This window comes from Dendrobates tinctorius, unplaced genomic scaffold (assembly GCF_039654945.1).
Source record: "Dendrobates tinctorius isolate UK_male_01 unplaced genomic scaffold, ASM3965494v1 ptg000223l, whole genome shotgun sequence".
NCBI lineage: Eukaryota > Metazoa > Chordata > Amphibia > Anura > Dendrobatidae > Dendrobates > Dendrobates tinctorius.
Window position 1 is genome coordinate 5,013,745 of NW_027361890.1, and position 21,615 is coordinate 5,035,359.

At 41.5% G+C, this 21,615-nt stretch overlaps 1 protein-coding gene across 5 annotated transcripts in view; it reads left to right on the top strand.

Moving 5' to 3' along the window:
- Window positions 1–21,615, top strand: part of KIAA1755 (KIAA1755 ortholog) — a 96,162-nt gene that overhangs the window by 66,401 nt on the left and 8,146 nt on the right. For all 5 annotated transcript variants that reach the window (XM_073555264.1, XM_073555267.1, XM_073555268.1 and 2 more), the window contains exons 11-17: window positions 7,135–7,273; window positions 7,900–8,022; window positions 8,481–8,672; window positions 8,784–9,772; window positions 11,830–12,079; window positions 13,708–13,797; window positions 19,682–19,903. In XM_073555264.1, coding sequence (XP_073411365.1) covers window positions 7,135–7,273; window positions 7,900–8,022; window positions 8,481–8,672; window positions 8,784–9,772; window positions 11,830–12,079; window positions 13,708–13,797; window positions 19,682–19,903 — 2,005 coding nt within the window. The remainder of the gene's footprint in view (window positions 1–7,134; window positions 7,274–7,899; window positions 8,023–8,480; window positions 8,673–8,783; window positions 9,773–11,829; window positions 12,080–13,707; window positions 13,798–19,681; window positions 19,904–21,615) is intronic.

A 21,615-nucleotide genomic window follows, 5' to 3' on the forward strand; every position in this document is an offset into this window, starting at 1 on the left:
TACCACATTGAGCACGGAGAAAAGAAAGAAGACCAAAGAACTGTCTGAGGACTTGAGAAACCAAATTGTGAGGAAGCATTAGCAATCTCAAGGCTACAAGTCCATCTCCAAAGATCTGAATGTTCCTGTGTCTACCGTGCGCAGTGTCATCAAGAAGTTTAAAGCCCATGGCACTGTGGCTAACCTCCCTAGATGTGGCCGGAAAAGAAAAATTGACAAGAGATTTCAACGCAAGATTGTGCGGATGTTGGATAAAGAACCTTGACTAACATCCAAACAAGTTCAAGCTGCCCTGCAGTCCGAGGGTACAACAGTGTCAACCCGTACTATCCGTCGGCATCTGAATGAAAAGGGACTGTATGGTAGGAGACCCAGGAAGACCTCACTTCTTACCCCGAGACACAAAAAAGCCAGGCTGGAGTTTGCCAAAACTTACCTGAAAAAGCCTAAAACATTTTGGAAGAATGTTCTCTGGTCAGATAAGACAAAAGTAGAGCTTTTAGGGCAAAAGCATCAACATAGAGTTTACAGGAGAAAAAAGAGGCATTCAAAGAAAAGTACATGGTCCCTACAGTCAGTCAAACATGGCGGAGGTTCCCTGATGTTTTGGGGTTGCTTTGCTGCCTCAGGCACTGGACTGCTTGACTGTGTGCATGGCATTATGAAGTCAGAAGACTACCAACAAATTTTGCAGCATAATTTAGGGCCCAGTGTGAGAAAGCTGGGTCTACCTCAGAGGTCATGGGTCTTCCAGCAGGACAATCACCCAAAACACACTTCAAAAAGCACTAGAAAATGGTTTGAGAGAAAGCACTGGAGACTTCTAAGGTGGCCAGCAATGAGTCCAGACCTGAATCCCATAGAACACCTGTGGAGAGATCTAAAAATGGCAGTTTGGAGAAGGCACCCTTCAAATATCAGGGACCTGGAGTAGTTTGCCAAAGAAGAATGGTCTAAAATTCCAGCAGAGCATTGTAAGAAACTCATTGATGGTTACCTTACCGGAAGCGGTTGGTCGCAGTTATTTTGGCTAAAGGTTGTGCAACCAAGTATTAGGCTGAGGGTGCCAATACTTTTGTCCGGCCCATTTTTGGAGTTTTGTGTGAAATGATCAATGTTTTGCTTTTTGCTTCATTCTCTTTTGTGTTTTTTCATTTAAGACAAATTAAATGAAGATAATAATACCAAAGAATTTGTGTTTGCAATCATTTTCAGGAAGAAACTGAATATTATCTGACAGAATTGCAGGGGTGTCAATACTTTTGGCCATGACTGTGTATATATATATATATATATATATATATATATATATATATATATACACTCACTGGCCACTTTATTAGGTACACCTGTCCAACTGTGTGTTAAGACTTAATTTCTAATCTGCCAATCACATGGCGGCAACTCAGTGCATTTAGGCATGTAGACATGGTCAAGACAATCTCCTGCAGTTCAAACCGAGCATCAGTATGGGGAAGAAAGGTGATTTGAGTGCCTTTGAACGTGGCATGATTGTTGGTGCCAGAAGGGCTGGTCTGAGTATTTCAGAAACTGCTGATCTACTGGGATTTTCACGCACAACCATCTCTAGGGTTTACAGAGAATGGTCCGAAAAAGAAAAAAAATCCAGTGAGCGGCAGTTCTGTGGCCGGAAATGCCTTGTTGATGCCAGAGGTCAGAGGAGAATGGGCAGACTGGTTCGAGCTGATAGAAAGGCAACAGTGACTCAAATTGCCACCCGTTACAACCAAGGTAGGCAGAAGAGCATCTCTGAACGCACAGTGCGTCGAACTTTGAGGCAGATGGGCTACAGCAGCAGAAGACCACACTGGGTACCACTCCTCTCAGCTAAGAACAGGAAACTGAGGCTACAATTTGCACAAGCTCATCGAAATTGGACAGTAGAAGATTGGAAAAACGTTGCCTGGTCTGATGAGTCTCGATTTCTGCTGCGACATTCGGATGGTAGGGTCAGAATTTGGCGTAAACAACATGAAAGCATGGATCCATCCTGCCTTGTATCAACGGTTCAGGCTGGTGGTGGTGGTGTCATGGTGTGGGGAATTTTTTCTTGGCACTCTTTGGGCCCCTTGGTACCAATTGAGCATCGTTGCAACGCCACAGCCTACCTGAGTATTGTTGCTGACCATGTCCATCCCTTTATGACCACAATGTACCCAACATCTGATGGCTACTTTCAGCAGGATAATGCGCCATGTCATAAAGCTCGAATCATCTCAGATTGGTTTCTTGAACATGACAATGAGTTCACTGTACTCAAATGGCCTCCTCAGTCACCAGATCTCAATCCAATAGAGCATCTTTGGGATGTGGTGGAACGGGAGATTCGCATCAGGGATGTGCAGCCGACAAATCTGCGCCAACTGTGTGATGCCATCATGTCAATATGGTCCAAAATCTCTGAGGAATGCTTCCAGCACCTTGTTGAATCTCTGCCACGAAGAATTGAGGCAGTTCTGAAGGCAAAAGGGGGTCCAACCCGTTACTAGCATGGTGTACCTAATAAAGTGGCCAGTGAGTGTATGTGTGTATATATATATATATATATATATATATATATATATATATATATACACACAGTATGAAGGTACTCACTGCCCCATATATTATATAATATATATATATATATATATATATATATATATATATATATATATATATACTGCTCAAAAAAAATAAAGGGAACACTTAAACAACAGAATATAATTCCAAGTAAATCAAGCTTCCAAACTTCTGTGAAATCAAACTGTCCACTTAGGAAGCAACACTGATTGACAATCAATTTTACATGCTGTTGTGCAAATGGAATAGACAACAGATGGAAATTATCGGCAATTATCAAGACACACTCAAAAAAGGAGTGGTTCTGCAGGTCGGGACCACAGACCTCATCTCAGTACCAATCCTTTCTGGCTGATGTTTTGGTCACTTTTGAATGTTGGTTGTGCTTTCACACTTATGGTAGCATGAGACGGACTCTACAACCCACACAAGTGGCTCAGGTAGTGCAGCTCATCCAGGATGGCACATCAATGCGAGCTGTGGCAAGAAGGTTTGCTGTGTCTGTCAGCGTAATGTCCAGAGGCTGGAGGCGCTACCAGGAGACAGGCCAGTACACCAGGAGAGATGGAGGGGGCTGTAGAAGGGCAACAACCCAGCAGCAGGATCGCTACCTCTGCCTTTGTGCAAGGAGGAACAGGAGGAGCAGTGCCAGGGCCCTGCAAAATGACCTCCAGCAGGCCACAAATGTGCATGTGTCTGCACAAACTGTTAGAAACCGACTCCATGAGGATGGTGTGAGTACCCGACGTCCACAGATGGGGGTTGTGCTCACAGCCAAACACCGTGCAGGACACTTGGCATTTGCCACAGAACACCAGGATTGGCAAATTCGCCACTGGCGCCCTGTGCTTTTCACAGATGAAAGCAGGTTCACACTGAGCACATATGACAGATTCTGAAGATGCCGTGGAGAGCGATCTGCTGCCTGCAACATCCTTCAGCATGACCGGTTTGGCACTGGGTCAGTAATGGTGTGGGGTGGCATTTCTTTGGAGGGCCGCACAGTCCTCCATGTGCTCACCAGAGGTAGCCTGACTGCCATTTTTTACCTATATGAGATCCTCAGACCCCTTGTGAGACCATATGCTGGTGCGATTGGCCCTGAGTTCCTCCTTATGCAGGATAATGCCAGACCTCATGTGGCTGGAGTGTGTCAGCAGTTCCTGCAAGATTAATGCGTTGAAGCTATGGACTGGCCCGCCCATTCCCCAGACCTGAATCTGATTGAGCACATCTGGGACATCATGTCTCTCGCTCCATCCACCAACATCACATTGCACCACAGACTGTCCAGGAGTTGGTGGATGCTTTAGTCCAGGCCAGGGAGGAGATCCCTCAGGAGACCATCTGCCACCTCATCACTGTTAGGAGCATGCCCCGGCGTTGTAGGGAGGTCATACAGGCACGTGGAGGCCACACACACTACTGAGCATTATTTTGACTTGTTTTAAGGACATTACATTCCGCTTTAATTTTCTGTGTGACTCCAAATCCAGGCCTGCATTGGTTAATAAATTTGATTTCCATTGATGATTTTTGTGTGATTTTTTTTTTTTTTTTGTCAGCACATTAAACTTTGTACAGAACAAAGTATTCAATGAGAATATTTCATTCATTCAGATCTAGGATGTGTTATTTGAGTGTTCCCTTTATGTTTTTGAGTAGTGTATGTACGTGTATGCTCAGTTATAGCACCTATTCTTACCTTATGTCCAATACCAGACTTGAGTGGCAAGAGTCCACCAGTAAAATTGAATCTGGGGGACATCTGTTCAACTACATTCAAATACTATATTACGCCCTGTCACAAATTTACCTATGCTTTTACAGTATATAATAATTAACTTGGTAGTTTGTTGAATGAATGAATGAGATGGGGGTAAGTGGCATATTCCTGCCCAGGGGCCCACCAGGGGATTCACCTGTTCTGCTGTGCGCTAGTCTGGGTCTGCTTTTGACCCTTTATTGCCATCCTTTTTGCCAAGCTCTTATTAGTTTTCTCTTTTTACTTTAAATGGTAGCCGTTGTCACTCCATGTACTCCATTGTCTCTCCATTAAATAAGACACCCTATGTTTGCATAGGGTGCCTTAATTAATTACGCATGGAAATAGCCTTTTCAGAGAGGAAGAGAACACAAATTCTAGTGTCATCTACTAGATATATCAATCCAGGTAATATCGACCCTTTAAAGTGCAATTTTTTTTTAAGTGTGGATGGGTAAGTATAAGGGTTTAGGTGCATTGCCATACCATAATTTGCTAGTCATATAAATTTATAGGTCAGATTATACATTTGATAATAAAGGGATATGGAGGGTTTTTTTTCTTATAGACTCTTAGGTATTTGGGTATTTTCATGCAACCTTTTTTTCAGACAGATTTGAAGTGGGTCTGCTCTGAAAAAACACTAACAAAATGCTGAAAAGAATGAACATATTTATGTATATGTAAAAACAACTTGTTGGTCATGTTTTCAGTCTTTTCAGTGTCTTTTAACCACTTTAAAGGAAAAACACTGTATGCACAACTTCAGAAGGTGCTCAAGTAGGGCCCCACACCATACATGAATAATAAAGAAAACTTGGCACTCAGCTTCTAGAATATTTTTTGGATTATTTTTTTTGGGATTTTTTAATGCAGCCAGAAAATAATAGACGTTTCGGCCTCACTGGCCTTCATCAGTAACAAACTGCAGTATAGTAGTTAATCGCATTCAGTGTGATAGTAGAAGTGACACCATAGTCACTTTAAATGTCATGCACTAGGCGCTGGGCATGGAGCCTGAATCAAATAGTACCTGGGTGGGTGAGGGTGCCGTGCAGACATCAGCGACCCAGAATCCACTGTTGGTCGGCTGTTATTCAGGCTCCATGCCCAGTGCCTAGTGAATGACCAGGTACATTTAAAGTGACTATGGTGTCTCTTCTACTATTGCACTGAATGCGATTAACTACTATACTGCAGTTTGTTATTGATGAAGGCCAGTGAGGCCGAAACGTCTATTTTCTGGCTGCATTAAAAAAATCCAAAAAAAAAAAAAAAATTCTAGAAGTTGAGTGCCAAGTTTTCTTTATTATTTTTAACCACTTTAGGCTTCCAAAAGTGGTTAAAAGAAGTAACTGGCTAATCTTAAGGTATCCTTTGCTCTGAAGACGCTCAATATTTTCCAATACTAGTCAATTGGAAGTCTCAAGAGATGCCCCGAAAACCCTAGGGTGTTTTTTGAGCATTTTGTCAGGGTTTTTGCATGAAAAACCACTAGCAGCTTCTTCATTGTTCACTGGAGCAATAAAACAAAAAACCCTGAAAATGCAAGTAAATAATAAAAAGCAAGTTAAAAACACTGGAGGTCAAAGAACAATGAAAAACGATCAGGAAACCACCAAAACCACAAAAAAAGTCACTGCAGAGAAGTTGAATGTTTCCCAACATCCCAAAGTGGATGATTTTGGCCGCCTAAAAAAGACGTTGTGTGCATATACAGTTCAGTTCAAGTATTACATACCATATGATACTGTATGACAGACCAAGTATTACTGTATGTAACGCTATTGTCGGTACCCTTGTATAGTTTCCCTTCCCCCTTCATGCAGGATCGCTGCCATATTCACCACCCCAGCCACGCGGCCTGGTCCTTGGCGTGCTCCATGGCTTCTGCTGTAGTGCTCCCCGCAGTTCCCGGCGGCTCTCCTTGTGCACTTACGCTCCCCTGCTCTTAAAGGGGCATCTCAAGCACATAGTGAAATGCCCTCAGCTAACGGAAGGGAGACATTTACTATAAGTGTTCACCTGAAAGATGGCTCCCAGCCAGTAGCAACCAAAGATTCATTAGGTAGTGTGTAGTCTACTAGTGAAGTTGTGAGGTCCCCTGGTCCTGGTGTGGCCAGTGTCCTGATCCCAAAATCCTTGTGCAGCAAGTGCCTGAACCCCATCCCCTGGTCTGTGTGTGGCCAGTCCCTGAATCAGTATCTAAGACCTGTGTGTTTGAACATGTGCCTTTCTTCATTTTCCATGTATCTGGACTGTCCCAACAGTCTCTGAATCAGTCATGTCTGAACCGTTCTGGAGAGGATCCTGAACCGAGTAGTCTGAACAGAGCGCTAGTCCATGTCAGTATCCAGAACTTAGGAGTCCTATCCATGTCAGCATACCTGACCCCTGGGGTCAGCAGCTGCAGTATCGCGGACTGCCTAGGAGTAGTACCTGGCAGCTACCTGAAGCTCCAGCCTGACTCCACCATTAGGAGCTCCAGTGAACATCTGTTAGCCGCTTAACTACGCCTCTCCTAGGTATGTCCAGCCCCGTGGTACAGTGGGTCGACAAACCATGTGCGCCACCTGCATCCGTAACACTGTAAATGCCATTTTATACTGCATGATACACCAAGTATTACTGTATATGCCATTTGATACTATATGATAGGCCAAGTATTACACACCATCTGATACTGTATGATAGACCAAGTATTACATACTATATGATTCTGTATGATAGAAAGACACATTTAGTAGAATTTTACTTGAAAAATTGAATTGTTCTCCATCTTTAAGGAGTGCAGTGGAGTCAGCTGTGCAGATGTACAACCACTTGGAAGAACGAGTGCATGCTCTAGTTACTAAGTCCAACCGTAGACTGGAACTTTTAGAGTCAATATTGAAGATCCAGGAGTTGGAGAAACAGTTTAACCAGGTAAAGAATGCAATAAATAGGTGAATGACATCAATAAATAGATAATCATACACCCATAGGGAAAATGAAAAGCGGGATTGATCTTGAACTATCCTAAAAACACGGCAGTGTTCTCCAAGAAACAGTGCCACCCAGGGCCGGACTGGCAATTCTGGCAAATGCCAGAAGGGCCTGTCTGATTCTGTTAACAATATAGAAGACAAGGCGGCCCACGACCAGTGTTCTCAAGACACTCATACTGTTAAGAGTTGTGACGGAGCACAAAGTCGCTGACTCCACTTACCCCAGCAGTCCACGGGTAGCATTAGAAATATTGGTCTTGTAGTAAATCTTGAGTTCCTCCATCCTGGGTAATATTAGTAATATATCCCATCTGGTGTTTGGGGACTGGGACAACATGGGCCAGTGTGATTTCCAAACCCAGGGCTGAATTTCAGTCCCAGTCCGTACCTGGTGCCACCGCTGTTCATGAGTTGTGCCTAATAATGCAGCTCCGGTGGAGTCCAGGAGCATCAAGTTTAACTTCTGCACGCAATCTATTGACAGGTGTGGCAATGTTTTTGAAAGAAAGAAGACACAATTTCTTATGCTGCACATCCTCTATAACTTCATATTTTCCTGCACAGCTTACCTCATGGATGGATGGAGATGGAGAAAATCAGCTTCATGAGATGGACACTATGGAGTGGGTGTTAGAAACTTTGGAGAAGTATCACAAGAAGTTTAAGGAATTCTTCCTCCAAGCAACAGTTAGTATTCCGTGTACAGTACATATTGAAAAGTTATACTGTGTATCCATCACACTCCAATTTGTATTTCTTTTTAAAAGAAAACAAATTGCATTACTTGCCCTCCCTGGCTCCAGTGCTGAATTTCTGCATCTTCTCACTGTGTCTGTTATTGTCTACAGTCCTGACGTCAATCAGTAATCTAAGCGGCTCAGTTATTGACTACAGCACTGTTGACTTGACGGCAGCGCTGCAGACATTGACACACACTGGTAGCAGTGGCCGAGACTCAGCGCTGAACCCGGGGAGGGTGAGTAAAATACACTTAGTTATTTAAAACAAACTGCACCAGAGAAAGTTTCCAAAACTGGAAACACCCTTTAATCCCAAAATTGTTGTTATTTGGTTTGAGCTGCAAAGGCTTGTATAATTTATAACTCTATGTTCCCATTTTTGTTATTAACCCTTATTATTTATAGGTGCATTATAACCATGGGCTGGTCCTTTTGGATGATGCAAATAAGTTCAGTGGCTCCATGTTTCCAGAGATGGATTCTTTCAAAGTTACAAGAGGAGCCTTCCAGACCAAACTAAGTAGCTTCTACATGAACGTTGAAAAGCAAAGAGAAGAACTGGAAAAGCTGCTAAGTCTGTACCGGTTTTGTGATAAGGTATACCATAAAACTTCATATTTTAAAGCATCACTGCTTATTTTGGTCAAGAGAAATTAACTGAATAAATATCTTAATTGTAACTACCTTTTGATCTGTCTTATCTGCTAGATCACACAGCTCACCATGAGCTGCAGCCGCTATGTAGGACAATTGAAGATGGCTGAACAAAGGTTTTGCCTACCAGAGACTCAGCAATGCCTGGAGAGCTATCTCCAGAGACTAACCGAGGAACTGTCAGATGACAAATTTCAAGAGATGAAAGAAGAATCCTATAAACTAAGCAGTTGTAGAGGACTAGCTGTTTGGAATGAGACTTGGCTCAAATGTCAGGAAGCAAAGCAACTTATAGAAGAGACTTTAGAGAAGTGTAAAGATGATCAAACTGCAACCTTAGCTTGGCACAAGGACACCACATTGTCTTCTAGCGTTAGTAAAGGAGAAGACACTGCAGTCAACTTCTCAAGTGAAGTCACACAAACAAGTCGAAAGGAAGATGAATTTCGACCTCGGGGTAGCATGAGATCGGCAGAATCAACAGTTATTAACTGCTGTAGTTTTGGTCTCCATGCTGGTTCAATTGGTCTATTTCTTAAAGCTTCTAGGAATCAAAGAAATGTAAGACCAGCAAGAGAAAATATGATTTCCCAAGGATGTTCTACAAGTGAAGAAACCAAAACCAGCAATGGGTCTGACCCAGAGAGCACTGAACTGATGGCTCAGAACTCCAACAATGAAGCTCTAGAGATTTTACATACTCCCAGTCCAAAGCTTTCTAGGGCAGCCCAAGTACAGCCATCCTCTACAACAAATACAGACCATTTTACATGGGTACCCTATGGCAGGACCAATAGTGATGACTCGAGCATTCTGACTCAGAGTGACAGTGGTAAAATGAAGCAGTCAGGTAGAAGATGCCTCCTATCTAGGCATGCCAGCTTCTCCACAGGGGACTCTAGTTCCCAATATTCCTCCGAAAGTTCTTCAGCCATTTCTCCCTTACTACCAATGGAACCACTTTCCTCTCGCCTGCCTTGGATGAGAAGAGCCATGACTGAATCTTCTAGGGAAAATGATTGGACAGCAAAGTTCAACTTTGCGTAAGTGAGCATTGTGCAGTTTTTCTGGTCAAATACATGGCATCGATAGACATATTTAACCAAATTAGTTCACTTCTCAATCGAAGCAAAAAATTAAGTAGATTCCAAAATATGTTTTGTCACATTCAACTAAAACTGAAGTTTATTTTTGTGCTGTGGATAAAATGATGCTCAGACTTGTGCACATGGCGGTATTACAGATATTATATATTCTGTATCAATATATATTATATATGTATAATCGTTGAAGTTATCACACAACAAATATCATCAAGGTGTATGTGAATCATCCCATAAGGGATAATCTTTAATAACAAGTCATTGGTTCCAAAATTGTCTTCCAGTTGTCTTCTGTTGGATCTTTGGGCAATATCTTGGTTTTGTCCTGTGGTAGGTCAGTCCGACCCTTCTAAAGGAGAATAGGATGCCTCACAGAGTCATTATGCAGAGGGTACACTAAGTCACAAATTCGAATCTACATGATGTGACGCGAGTCACAACAGTAAATATTAGTCCCGAAGTGGAGAGAAAGACTACAATAACAGATAGTAATAATATATTCTACTTACCGGATAAGTAAAGGGAGGTCAAACAACCCGAGGTAAGGTCCAGGAAATGACGTAGTACAATAAGGGTAGTGTTGTGAATTCTCTTGATCTGACTTCTGAGTCAGGGCTCCCTCTGGTGGTTACTGCGGGAAGTGGAGCTGGCCGGGTTGACAGAAGTCTGCCACCTGACGATGATGATTGGAAGTCAGGGGTTACTGACTGGGAGGATATAAGTGAGCAGGCTTCCTTCAGTTGCTGCTGGTGATTGGTTTCTTCCTGTGCATTTTGAGGTCTGCTGCCTCCTGCCTGATCCTGCATTTTTCAGTTAAGTTGTTCATTTGCTAATCCTTTGCATCTGATCTGGTTTTGCCTCTTTCTGCTTTGCTGTGAGGGTTCATCGTGCTCCCTGCTGGGGCAGTGCTGGACCCCGCTCCATATGTTACAGCTTGTGTTAGTTTGTTCAGTCCCCTGTTATGTTAGTCTCTTTTGCTTTGCTGCCAGTTCACACCAGAATGCTGATATAGTGGTGGAGAGGTCGTGAGACCTCAGTGTTTTTTGTACATCAGACGTGTTGAATTTTTTAGGGATTAAGCGTGATTGCAGACAGTGTCTTTCCTTTCCTTTCCTATCCTATCTAGACAGTTTGGGCCCCATCATTTGCTCAGTCTATTTTCTGCCTGGGTTTGTGCTTCATCTTGTCTCACCGACAATATATGTTTGGGGGCTATCTATTTCTTTGGGGTTATACTCCAGGGCAGTTTAGATTTAACCTTTCTTGCTTCAGGCTTAGTTCTCCGGCTGTGCCGAGGCGTCTAGGGCATCATAGGTATGCCCCATGGCTACTGCTAGTTGTGTTGTTAGGATTAGGGGGTCTGCAATCCGCTAAGTTACCAACTTTTCTGGTTTCCTGGTGGCCTAGCCTATTCCTGCCATCCTCCTCGGTGACCTATTCATAACAGGGTAGTCAGAGACGAAATCCAATTCACGAGCCGAGGTCAGGAAAACCAGAAAGACAAGACAGTTTACAGGGAGCAGGCACAAGAGAAGTCAGGTCACAGGCAAAGCGTCTAAGTCCGGGAAGGAAATAAAGTCAGGCTGGGTGAGGGGCAGAGCACAGAGTGATCACACTTACACAGGCAACAGCAAGTGTACGATTGACACAGAGTGATGGAGCTAACATGCTTAAGTAGAAGACTAATCAAGGAAAGTGAACACAGATGATGCAGCACAGACCCAGAACAACCAAACAAACTGACAGCCTCCACACAATCGTAACTTAGCAGTCAAGAACAGCATGGAGATCGTGACACATGGGACCCCATTTTGAACAGAATCGGGTCCTACACCTGACTTTTCGGACTATACAATAGGTAGATATAGAGATGGCTATTTCCACAGTTGATTGTACTCCTATGATGATATTTGACCATAGTTATGGAGTAACTGTGAACATGTTTGTAATGTTTTCATGCCAATAAACTTGAAATTCTTTCTTTAATTCCTGACCAGTAAGCTTCATCGAATAATGGAAGAGCTGCTTGCCACAGAGAGAGACTATGTATGTTCCCTGGGTTATGTACTTTCCCACTACCTGAGTGAGATGGATCAACCAGATATCCCACCCACCCTACGTGGACAGCATGCTGCCATATTTGGAAACTTGGAAAAACTCTATGAATTCCATAGCCATATTTTCCTACAGGAACTTACAAGCTGCAGAAGAGACCCAAGTCACGTAGGGCGTTGTTTTCTGAAACATGTGCGTGTATTCCAGAAAGTATTTTATTTTACTGATTTTTTTTTTAAAGAAAAGCTGTCTTGCCACTGTTTAGTAAAAAGCCTTCTTCACTTCTTTACCATTAAGTAACAGACATCACTTTGGTCTGGTCTTCTGTATTCCTCCTGGAAGTTTATGAAGTTATGGTAAACAAGAGTTACCATTAATTTTGTCAAGGTTCTTCAATACTGTTAAATTAGTGCTGAAGTTGGTAGATTGTTTAACAACACGCCTTATTGACAAGAGTAATGGTAACACCCAGATGTCAATGTATCTGTACATATCCAGGCAGAATAACAGAGGAATGCAGTAACTCAACCTTCAAAGAAAAGATGCTGCATAGTTGTTACTTTAAAGCAATATGAATAGTTAGTAAGATGGATAACATCTCTGGGAGTTGAGATATCTGTGAAATCTTTCTTAATTCTACTTATTGATTTCTGAGATTTAATTTGAATCTAATTACTTGTATCTGTATTGTACTGTACATATATTTGTATACTGATTGATATATTGGGCATAAAATTGGTTTTACGCTTTCAACTGCAACTTAAAAGCGATCCATCACCAGGTAGAAAGTAGCCATTATTGCTATTATCTTGTTCTCTTAAATGTTCATTTTTTATCTTATGTTTATTTTTTTTTTTATTCATCAGCCATAGAGTTACCGAGCGGTGAGCTTTTTTTTTTATCTATATGCTCATTTTGATGGTCTTTGCCAAGGAGGCAGTGGTCTCACAGTAATTATGTAGAGCAGACTAAATACATGATCCCTTGAGCCACGCCACTTGATAAAAACTCTAAAAGCGCTAAATTAAAAAAATCTCTGAAAATGATTGGCTATGTTCCCACGATGAGTATGTAGTGAGTTACCTGCTACGTAAATTAGGTTACCTACTTTTTTTCATTGCATTTTTGAGTGCCTTTTTTACATGCGTTTTCTAGTGAGTTTTTGTCTTTTTTTTTTTTAATGTCCGTTGTAAATAAAGCTGCTTTGCTTCTGATACTTTGTGGTATTTGGCTTTGATAAAACTTTATCGATACAGTTTTATGTGAATTAGTGCGTTTTTACTGCGTAAATAAACTAAAAAACACATGCGTTTTTTACCTGAGGATTTTCTGAATTTAATGAAATTCTAAGGAGAAAATCCATACGTAAAACTCAGCGTTGCCACAATAGAAATTGAAATGTTGCCGATTTTAAACACGCTCCACAGGTCAGTTTATGCACACAAAATAAAAGCGTAGGGGGCATGAATTTTTTTTTTGCTCAGCAAAAATATGCAGCGCAAAACCCTTACCAAAAACGCATCGTGGGAATTTAACCTATGACGGATTTAAAACAAAAAAAAAAATAGAAAATGAATATTGAAGGGAGGAGCAGGAAAAAAGTAAGAGCAAAGATTAGCCATGTTTGACCTAATGTTGAGTTTTCTTTAGATATTCAGCTTTATACATAATTTAATCAACACCAGACTGTTCTATTGAAGAACATATTTGGTTATGCTTTAATACGAATAACAACATTTATGTTTTATATTTGAGTGTGTGCACATTTGTAAATTCCATTATTTCCTTTTAGAAGTAAATTGATCTGTTTTACTTTACAGAAGGAACAGTTTGGTCTTTATGCTTTTTATAGCAAGAACAAACCTCAGTCTGACCGACTACTACAAGAACACGGAGCAGCATTTTTTAAGGTAAAGGGAAGGCAAACTCATTGACAATATGGAAAAACAGAAATCTCAAGTAAACAGCAACAGATAAAAGAAAGGAGGATAAAATGTTGCTATGTTTTTTTTCCTTCTCTGATTGATAATTTGGCACTAAGAGGAAGAAATCTAGACTAGGTAAAGGTGCCCATACACCTTAGACAGCTGTAGGTTGAATTATTGCTTTTCCGGCAGCTATATATGTAGCAAGGCTTATCATGATTCACAAGACATCATCTTGATAACTTGTCACAGAAGTTTATTTCATTTAAGAAGATTAAGGCTAGTTTCACACTAGCGTTTCTGCCGTCTGCGCACGGCCGCCGATAAGCCCCGCCCCCTGCCGCGCGCCCTCCTGACATCACCGTCTATTATCGCACATGGCCGCATGCGATCTGCGCACCCTATCTTTAATATAGGGTGCGCAGACTGTGCGCTGACCGTACGCTAGTAGGATTTTTGAGTGCGCTGTGCACTTTTGTAGGTGCGCCGGTGTGTGCCGAACGCAGCATGTTGCATTTTGGCGCGCTCGGCGCACCTTCAAAAGTGCGCAGCGCACCCAAAAATCCTACTAGCACGCGGTCAGCGCACAGTCAGCGCACCCTATATTAAAGATAGGGTGCGCAGGTCGCATGCGGCCATGTGCGATAATAGGCGGTGATGTCAGGAGGGGGCGCGGCAGGGGCGGGGCTTATCGGCGGCCATGCGCAGATGGCAGAAACGCTAGTGTGAAACTAGCCTAAGAGAACTTAACAGTGCCCAAGCCATTGACAAATGACAAATTAGGTCTCAAAAGATCAGTCACAATCCATCAAAGTGTGCAAAAGAGGGATCCTGTGCATATTGAAAAAACTGATGCTCCGTTTTTATGACGGATCCGTTCTAGCAGCCTTGCTGTAGGAATTAAAAGAACAGAATTTGAGAGAGAGAGAGATGAAAAAACGCTGGATCCGTTTTTTACAAAAACAACGGATTGTGACTAATGGCAAAAGACTGGAGTGTGAAACACGCCTTAATTGGCACTGTTCAGTGAAGGAGAAAATAGCTTGGTAGCAGTCAAAGCATGTCAATTATGCCTGAGTCATTTATCAGGTTATTCTAAGAAAAAAAATATTTCTGGAATATAGCATTAATAATTTGTTACTAGGATAGTGCATCAATGTGCCATCAAAGGGGTCAGATTAGCAGAGAAAAGGGAGAACGGTGTTACCACTGCCCCGTCATCACTCTACTGTATAACTTCCATTCACAGTCTAGGATGGGAAGATATCCTAACTGCAAAAGCATACAATGGGATATATTGCCCATATTTTCCGAGTATAAAACATATACCAGCTGCCGGTATTCACTTTTTACCAGATTCTTTTGCAAAGAATAGTGTTATCTACTACAGCAAAAAAAAGAGGGATGATAACTGGATCTTTCCCAGTGCATTCAGTGAGCGTATTTTACAAAATGCAATGCAGCTATTCCTATATATGGATGTCGGTGACTAATGTAGGGTGGCCATGGAGGCTGTTGCTGCTGGCATTGAATACCTTAGAGGGGCAAAATTTCACCTCCAAAAGTTGATGCACAACCAGCCCCTACAGAAACTTCACTAACTACCCCTACTAATAGGGCACCAGGAACTCCACATACAAGAGCTTCATTAAAGGGATTTTCCCATGAACAAAGTTAATTTTAATCAATAGATCTTGGAATAATAAGTTTCACAATTGGATGTGTTTAAAATAAAATGTTCCTGTGCTGAGATAATCTTATAAATGTTCCCCTGCTGTGTACTGTGTAATGGCAGTGTCTGACCGTTCAGGGACATGGTCTGATCATATCACATCTTCTGGTCAGGGGAGGATGCAAAAAAGTAAATAGACATTATAGCACGGGATCACAAATTATTATTTCTTTGAGGTAAAACATTTAAAAAAAAAAAAGACAGGGAAATGCTTTATCTCACAAACAATTAGCTGTGATCTCATGCCGTGCTACAGTGGCATGTAAAAGTTTAGGCACCCCTGGTCAAAATTACTGTTATTGTGAACAGTTAAGCAAGTTGAAGATAAAATGATCTCTAAAAGGCCTAAAGTTAAAGATGACACATTTGTTTTGCATTTTAGGCTAAAAAGTAATACACATTGTCATTTTTTCACATTTTAAAAATTACAAAAAGAAAAATGGTCTGATGCTAAAGTTTGGGCACCTTTGGAGATTTGCATGCTCAGATAACTTTGACCAAGGTTTCAGACCTTACTTAGCCTGTAAGGGTTATGGCTTGTTCACCCTCAATGTTAGGAAAGGCCAGCTGATGCAGATTCCACAGGTTTAGAAACACATAGCCTCCTTTAACCTTGTGCGAAAAAACAGCCACCATGGGTTCTTTTAAGCAGCTGCCTAGCACTCTGAAAATGGTAGAAGCCCACAAAGCAGGAGAAGGCTATAAGAAGATGGCAAAGCGTTTTCAAGTTGTCCTTACCTCAGTTCAATATGTAATTCAGAAATGGCAGTTTACAGAAACAGTGGAGGTCAAGATAAGGTCTGGAAGGCCAAGCAAAATTTCAGAGAGAGCTGCTCGTAGGATTGCTAGAAAGGCATATTAGAACCCCCCACTTGATTGCAAAAGACCTTCAGAAAGATTTAGCAGATTCTGGAGATGTGGTAATTGTTCTACTGTTCAGAGACACCTTATCAAATATGGCCTTCATGGAAAAGTCATCAGAAGAAAACCTCTCCTGCACCCTCACCATAAAAATCAGCATCAGAGATATGCAAAAGAACATCTAAACAAGCCCAATTCATTTTAGAAACAAGTCCTGTGAATCTTTGAAGTTAAAATAAAATTCTTTGGTCGCAATGATCAAAGGTATGTGCAGAGAAAAAATTGCATAGAATTTCAGGAAAAGAACATCTCTCCAACCATTAAGCATGGGGATGGATCAATCATGCTTTGGAGTTGTGTTGCAGACAATGGCACAGGAAACATTTTATGGGTAGAGCGAAGAATGGATTCAATGAAATTTCAACAAATTCTTGATGCAAACATAACACCATGTGTAAAAAAGCTGAATTTGAAAACAGGATGGCTTCTACAAATGGATAATGATCACACACATCAAAATCCACAATAGACTACCTCAAAAGGCGATAGCTAAAGGTTTTTCAATCATCATTGAAAATCTGTGGCTAGTCCTCAAAATAGCAGTGCATGCAAGACGACCCAGGAATCTCACAGAAATGGAAGAATTTTCCAAGGAAGAATGGATGAAAATCCATCAAACAAGAATTGAAAGACTCTTGGCTGGCTACTAAAAGCATTTACAAGCTGTGATATTTTTAAAAGGGAGTGCTACTAGGTACTAACTATGCAGGGTGCCCAAACTTTGGCATTGGCCTATTTTCCTTATTGTAATTTTTAAAATGTAAAAAATGACAATATATAATTTTTTTGGCCTAAAATACAGAGAAAATGTGTCATCTTTAACTTTAGCCCTTTTAGAGATCATTCCATCTTCAACTTGCTTAACTGGTCACAACAGTAATTTTGACCAGGGGTGCCCAGACTTTTACATGCCACTGTATCTATATCCTCTCTTTTGCTTTCTCAATTGACCAGAAGATGTGGTATGATCAGACCATGTTCCTGCACAGACACATTGATTACACAGTACACAGCAGGGGCACATTTATAAGATTATCTCAGCACAGGGACATTTTTTTTAAACACATCCAGTTGTGGAAATTATTATTATTTCAATATGCATAGATTAAAATCAACTGTAAAATTAGCTATGTTTGTTGGAAAACCCCTTTAAGGCAGGCTGCTTACTGCAAAACCTACAGAGAAAACAACTATAAAGATGACTTTGCCTCTGAGTTCTAGTCATTATGAGCACTTTGTCATCTCGGTCACTGCTTACTGTATGTGGAGTGAAGAGGCTGATGACAAATTCATCTTGACTACTGCTGCACAAGAAGCAATTGAGATACTGTAAGACAGGGCATCTCAGTGGCTAAGTGGGTAGCACTGTTGCTTTTCAACGCTGGGGTCGTCGGTTCAAATCCCACCAAAGACAACACCTGCAAGTAGTTTGCATGTTCTCTCCATGTTTGCATGTGTTTCCTCCCACACTCCAAAGACATACTGATAGGGAATCTAGATTCTGAGCCCCAATGGGGACAGTGCCGCTAATGTCTGTAAATCGCTGTGGAATTAATGGCACTATGTAAGTGAGTAAAATAAATAAACAGGATGATCAGCTCATAATTAATTAAGACTTGAGGTGCATTTACATTTCAAAATGTTCATTTGTGAAATTATTCTTTAGGCTTATATTGAGCAAAGCAAATTTCAGCCATAGGTGTATAACCAAAATAAGGAAGAGATACATTAAATAAAATTAAATTGTCTTTATTAATCTTAAAACATAATTAAAAATGCAGAAATGCCAGATAGGGATGCTGCTGTGTCATTCATGTAATTGGTACAAGGTATTTCCAATTATTTTTATAATATAACAATACATGCAGTACCACATAAATATTGGGTTCCGTGACTGTCTATATTTTGCATTGTTATAAGATAGGACTATAAGGATATCGCTTTGAAAATGAAACCCAAATATCAAATGAAATAGAAGAAAATGATGGCAGAGTCTACTGACATTGATAAAAGGAGTAAAAAATCGGTATATAGTCAGAGTTGTTAAGGATTCAGTGATCAATACACAGCTAATGAGTTTCAATGAAAAAGGAAGGACATAAAGGGTATTTTAGATATGTGTAATACAGTGAGAAAACACTCTATTCGAGGTGCCAAATAAATGGAACCCCCCTTAGTAGTATACAATACTTTATAGAACCGAGGAGTATATACCCAGGAGTGGAGACAATGAATAACAGCACAATGTCTCCTCACCCCGACGCGCGTTTTGACAACTGCTTCTTCCGGGGTCATGTCACAGTTAGGGGTAGGATTGTTATTGTATGTACCACAATCCATTCAGAAATAGTGCTAGAGAGGTTGGGACCCATGACATATGTGTCAGATGACACGCCCGCACGCCTCAAATGTAAATATCTTCTAGGAAGCGTTCTCTGGCATGCAAGCGTGGAATGCATATGGGTCAGATGTAAGCGTCACTGGAAGAATCAGAGGTCGGGAAGGCTGTGTATGCACAGAGTTATGATTCCTCCGTGGAAAGAAAGGAAGAGGAGGCTTACTATGATATCAAAGAACAAACTCAAAAAATAAAAAGAATAGCCTAAGGGTGCCAAAGATGTGTATGCTTACTGCAAACTATTTTAAAAGTCAAACGGACAATGATATAAAAAAAAGTGCAAGAAGTTTAACGAAGGTAAAATGAAAGTGAGTGCATAGAAGGTATTTTCAAAACATCACCGCGCTTTGTCAAAGATAAGCCAAATACAAAGAGTTATGGTTTTTAAGCAGAAAAAAGAGAAATAAGTCAGCTCACCTGGCTAGTGCATGGATTCCTAAGGCCCAGGACTCACATGGATGAAGGCTGAGCAGCCGGTGCAGGAACAGAAGAATGGTAGGTAGGATCCAAGGAGAGATTGCGACCTTGTAGTAAAATATAGCTTTTAATGAGTACCAATTATGGTACCATGATTATGACGCAAGTCAAAACACGTTGGACCTAACGCTGCATTGTGTGCATTGTGCTAGTGTTGCATTTGGTGGATCACTATTCTGTGATGTTTACAATCAGAGCTATGGCAGTACCACAGTAGATTCCAAGACCCATGCATTTTGCTGAAGAAGTTCCTTTAAAGATACATAATGGAAAGCTTTGGAGAACATAATTTTATGTATTGCTATTTTGTAGTTTTGCATCATCTTTGTGTTGTTCCACAGAGAAAGCAGCAGGATTTGGGAGACAAGATGGATCTCTCTTCCTATCTACTAAAGCCCATCCAGCGAATCAGCAAGTACAGTCTGCTCCTGCAGGACATGGAGTGGGAGTGCAAAGGACAGAGTACCAGGGAAGCAGAGCTGAAGGCAGCACGCGAGGTTGTCAGATTTCAGCTACGTCACGGGAATGATCTCCTTGCCATGGATGACATTCAGGATTGTGATGTAAGAAATTAAAGAGAACCTCTTTCTATACTGATTTGATCCTGGGGGTGGGGTCTATCAGTGAGCACCTATTTATCAGCTACAGTTAAAAGCTTATGTCCAGCAGTTCGGTATGGATCTAGCATTTTGGCTGACTGAACAATAGGTAATATGGTACCACTTTCCTTCCCAAAATTAGAAACGGGCAATAGCAGCAATGAACTGTATAAATGCCAAATACAGTCAAACTGGGATGCTGCTGGTTCTCTCCCCAGCTCATAAAAGGAGCATCTATGCCAGCACTAGCCTATAGGTCCATGGCATCTATATACTTTTCTATGCAATGTTTTTTGGGACAATCCCAGCAAATTTGCCAACTATGCTAATATGGTGATAATGTGTTGGCTGCATAACAATGCTGCAGGCTTAATGGGCGGTGCACACTATATCTGTGATCTGGCTTCCTTGAAGTGCGGGGTTACAAACATCCTGTTTTCCTCTGCAGCCTGCTTGCAAGTATTCCTGTCTTGTGGTTAATTAAAATTTTTGTGTGAAAGTTTACTTATGCAGGATTTGCTCCTTACATCTCCTTGAAAGATGGCAGGGGAAAGGTGACAGACAGGTTTTAAATTCCCTGTGAAATGTAGCAGGGAAGATGTAATATCAAGAACGTCAAAGCATTTATGGCTATTAGAGTAAAAGTGGATTACCAGTACACGAGAGGAGACATTAGGGAGAGCTAGACGTATTGAGCAGTGAGAGTAACTGCTCGGAACACAGGGAGGGAAGACAGGAGGAGGAGTGAGATTAATCACATACATGCAGCAATGGACTGGGGCGCAGCGGAGACATCACACAGGGACAGAGACAAAGTACAGGATTAGATAGAGGCTGCTGTGGAAGAGTATCATTTACAATGGGAAGAATTCCCAGGCAGGAGATAGAGGGACCGAGGTCAACAGGGGGTAACCACGCTACTGATTCTAATACAAACAGCTCCGAGAGTCTCCTGTCCCTCAACAGACTGGACTACACGTGTCAAATATGCTACACCTATGCCCAGTGTGCCCCCGTCACTGACTTCATATCACTGTCACTAAATCTGAACATCAGCATCTTCTGCGGCTGAATGGGTTTTGTGTTAAGCGCGGTCCCATAAGCCCTGGCCTTTATCTCGGCAGCATGCTACCAGATCTGCTCTGCCTCCATGATATGAGATTGCAGATATATTGCTTTAATTTAGAAATGTAATAAGCAAAGCTCGGTGCATGAGCCGTTCTCCCCCTCCTCCTGTCAGACGGACAACTGGAAATTAATTATTGGGATGTTGTGAGCAATGCAGAGATGTTTTACTAGGGTAGGAACAACAAGAAAATGTTAGCTTCCAAGCAAAGCTCAGCTAAAATCTCCTTCCCATCATCACTTCCATACAAATGCACAGGGGTATAATTGTGAGAGGTGCAGGGGTTTTAGTCACACACAGGCCCTATAGCTTAGGAGGCCCAAAAACCTACAATAGTTTGGAGCACTTGTAGGAGATTTTGTATTGGGGCTCAAGAACTTCAAGTTACACCACCGATGCATGTACTTGTTAGTATATTTGACAGGTAATAGTCAAATCTGAAGCAAAAATCTTGCCACCCCCTCATCCAAATGTAAATCCTGTTTTCAGGTTGAGTAACTTCATCTTATACTTTACACCCTTCCTTTAACACAGCAGGAAGCATCTTTGC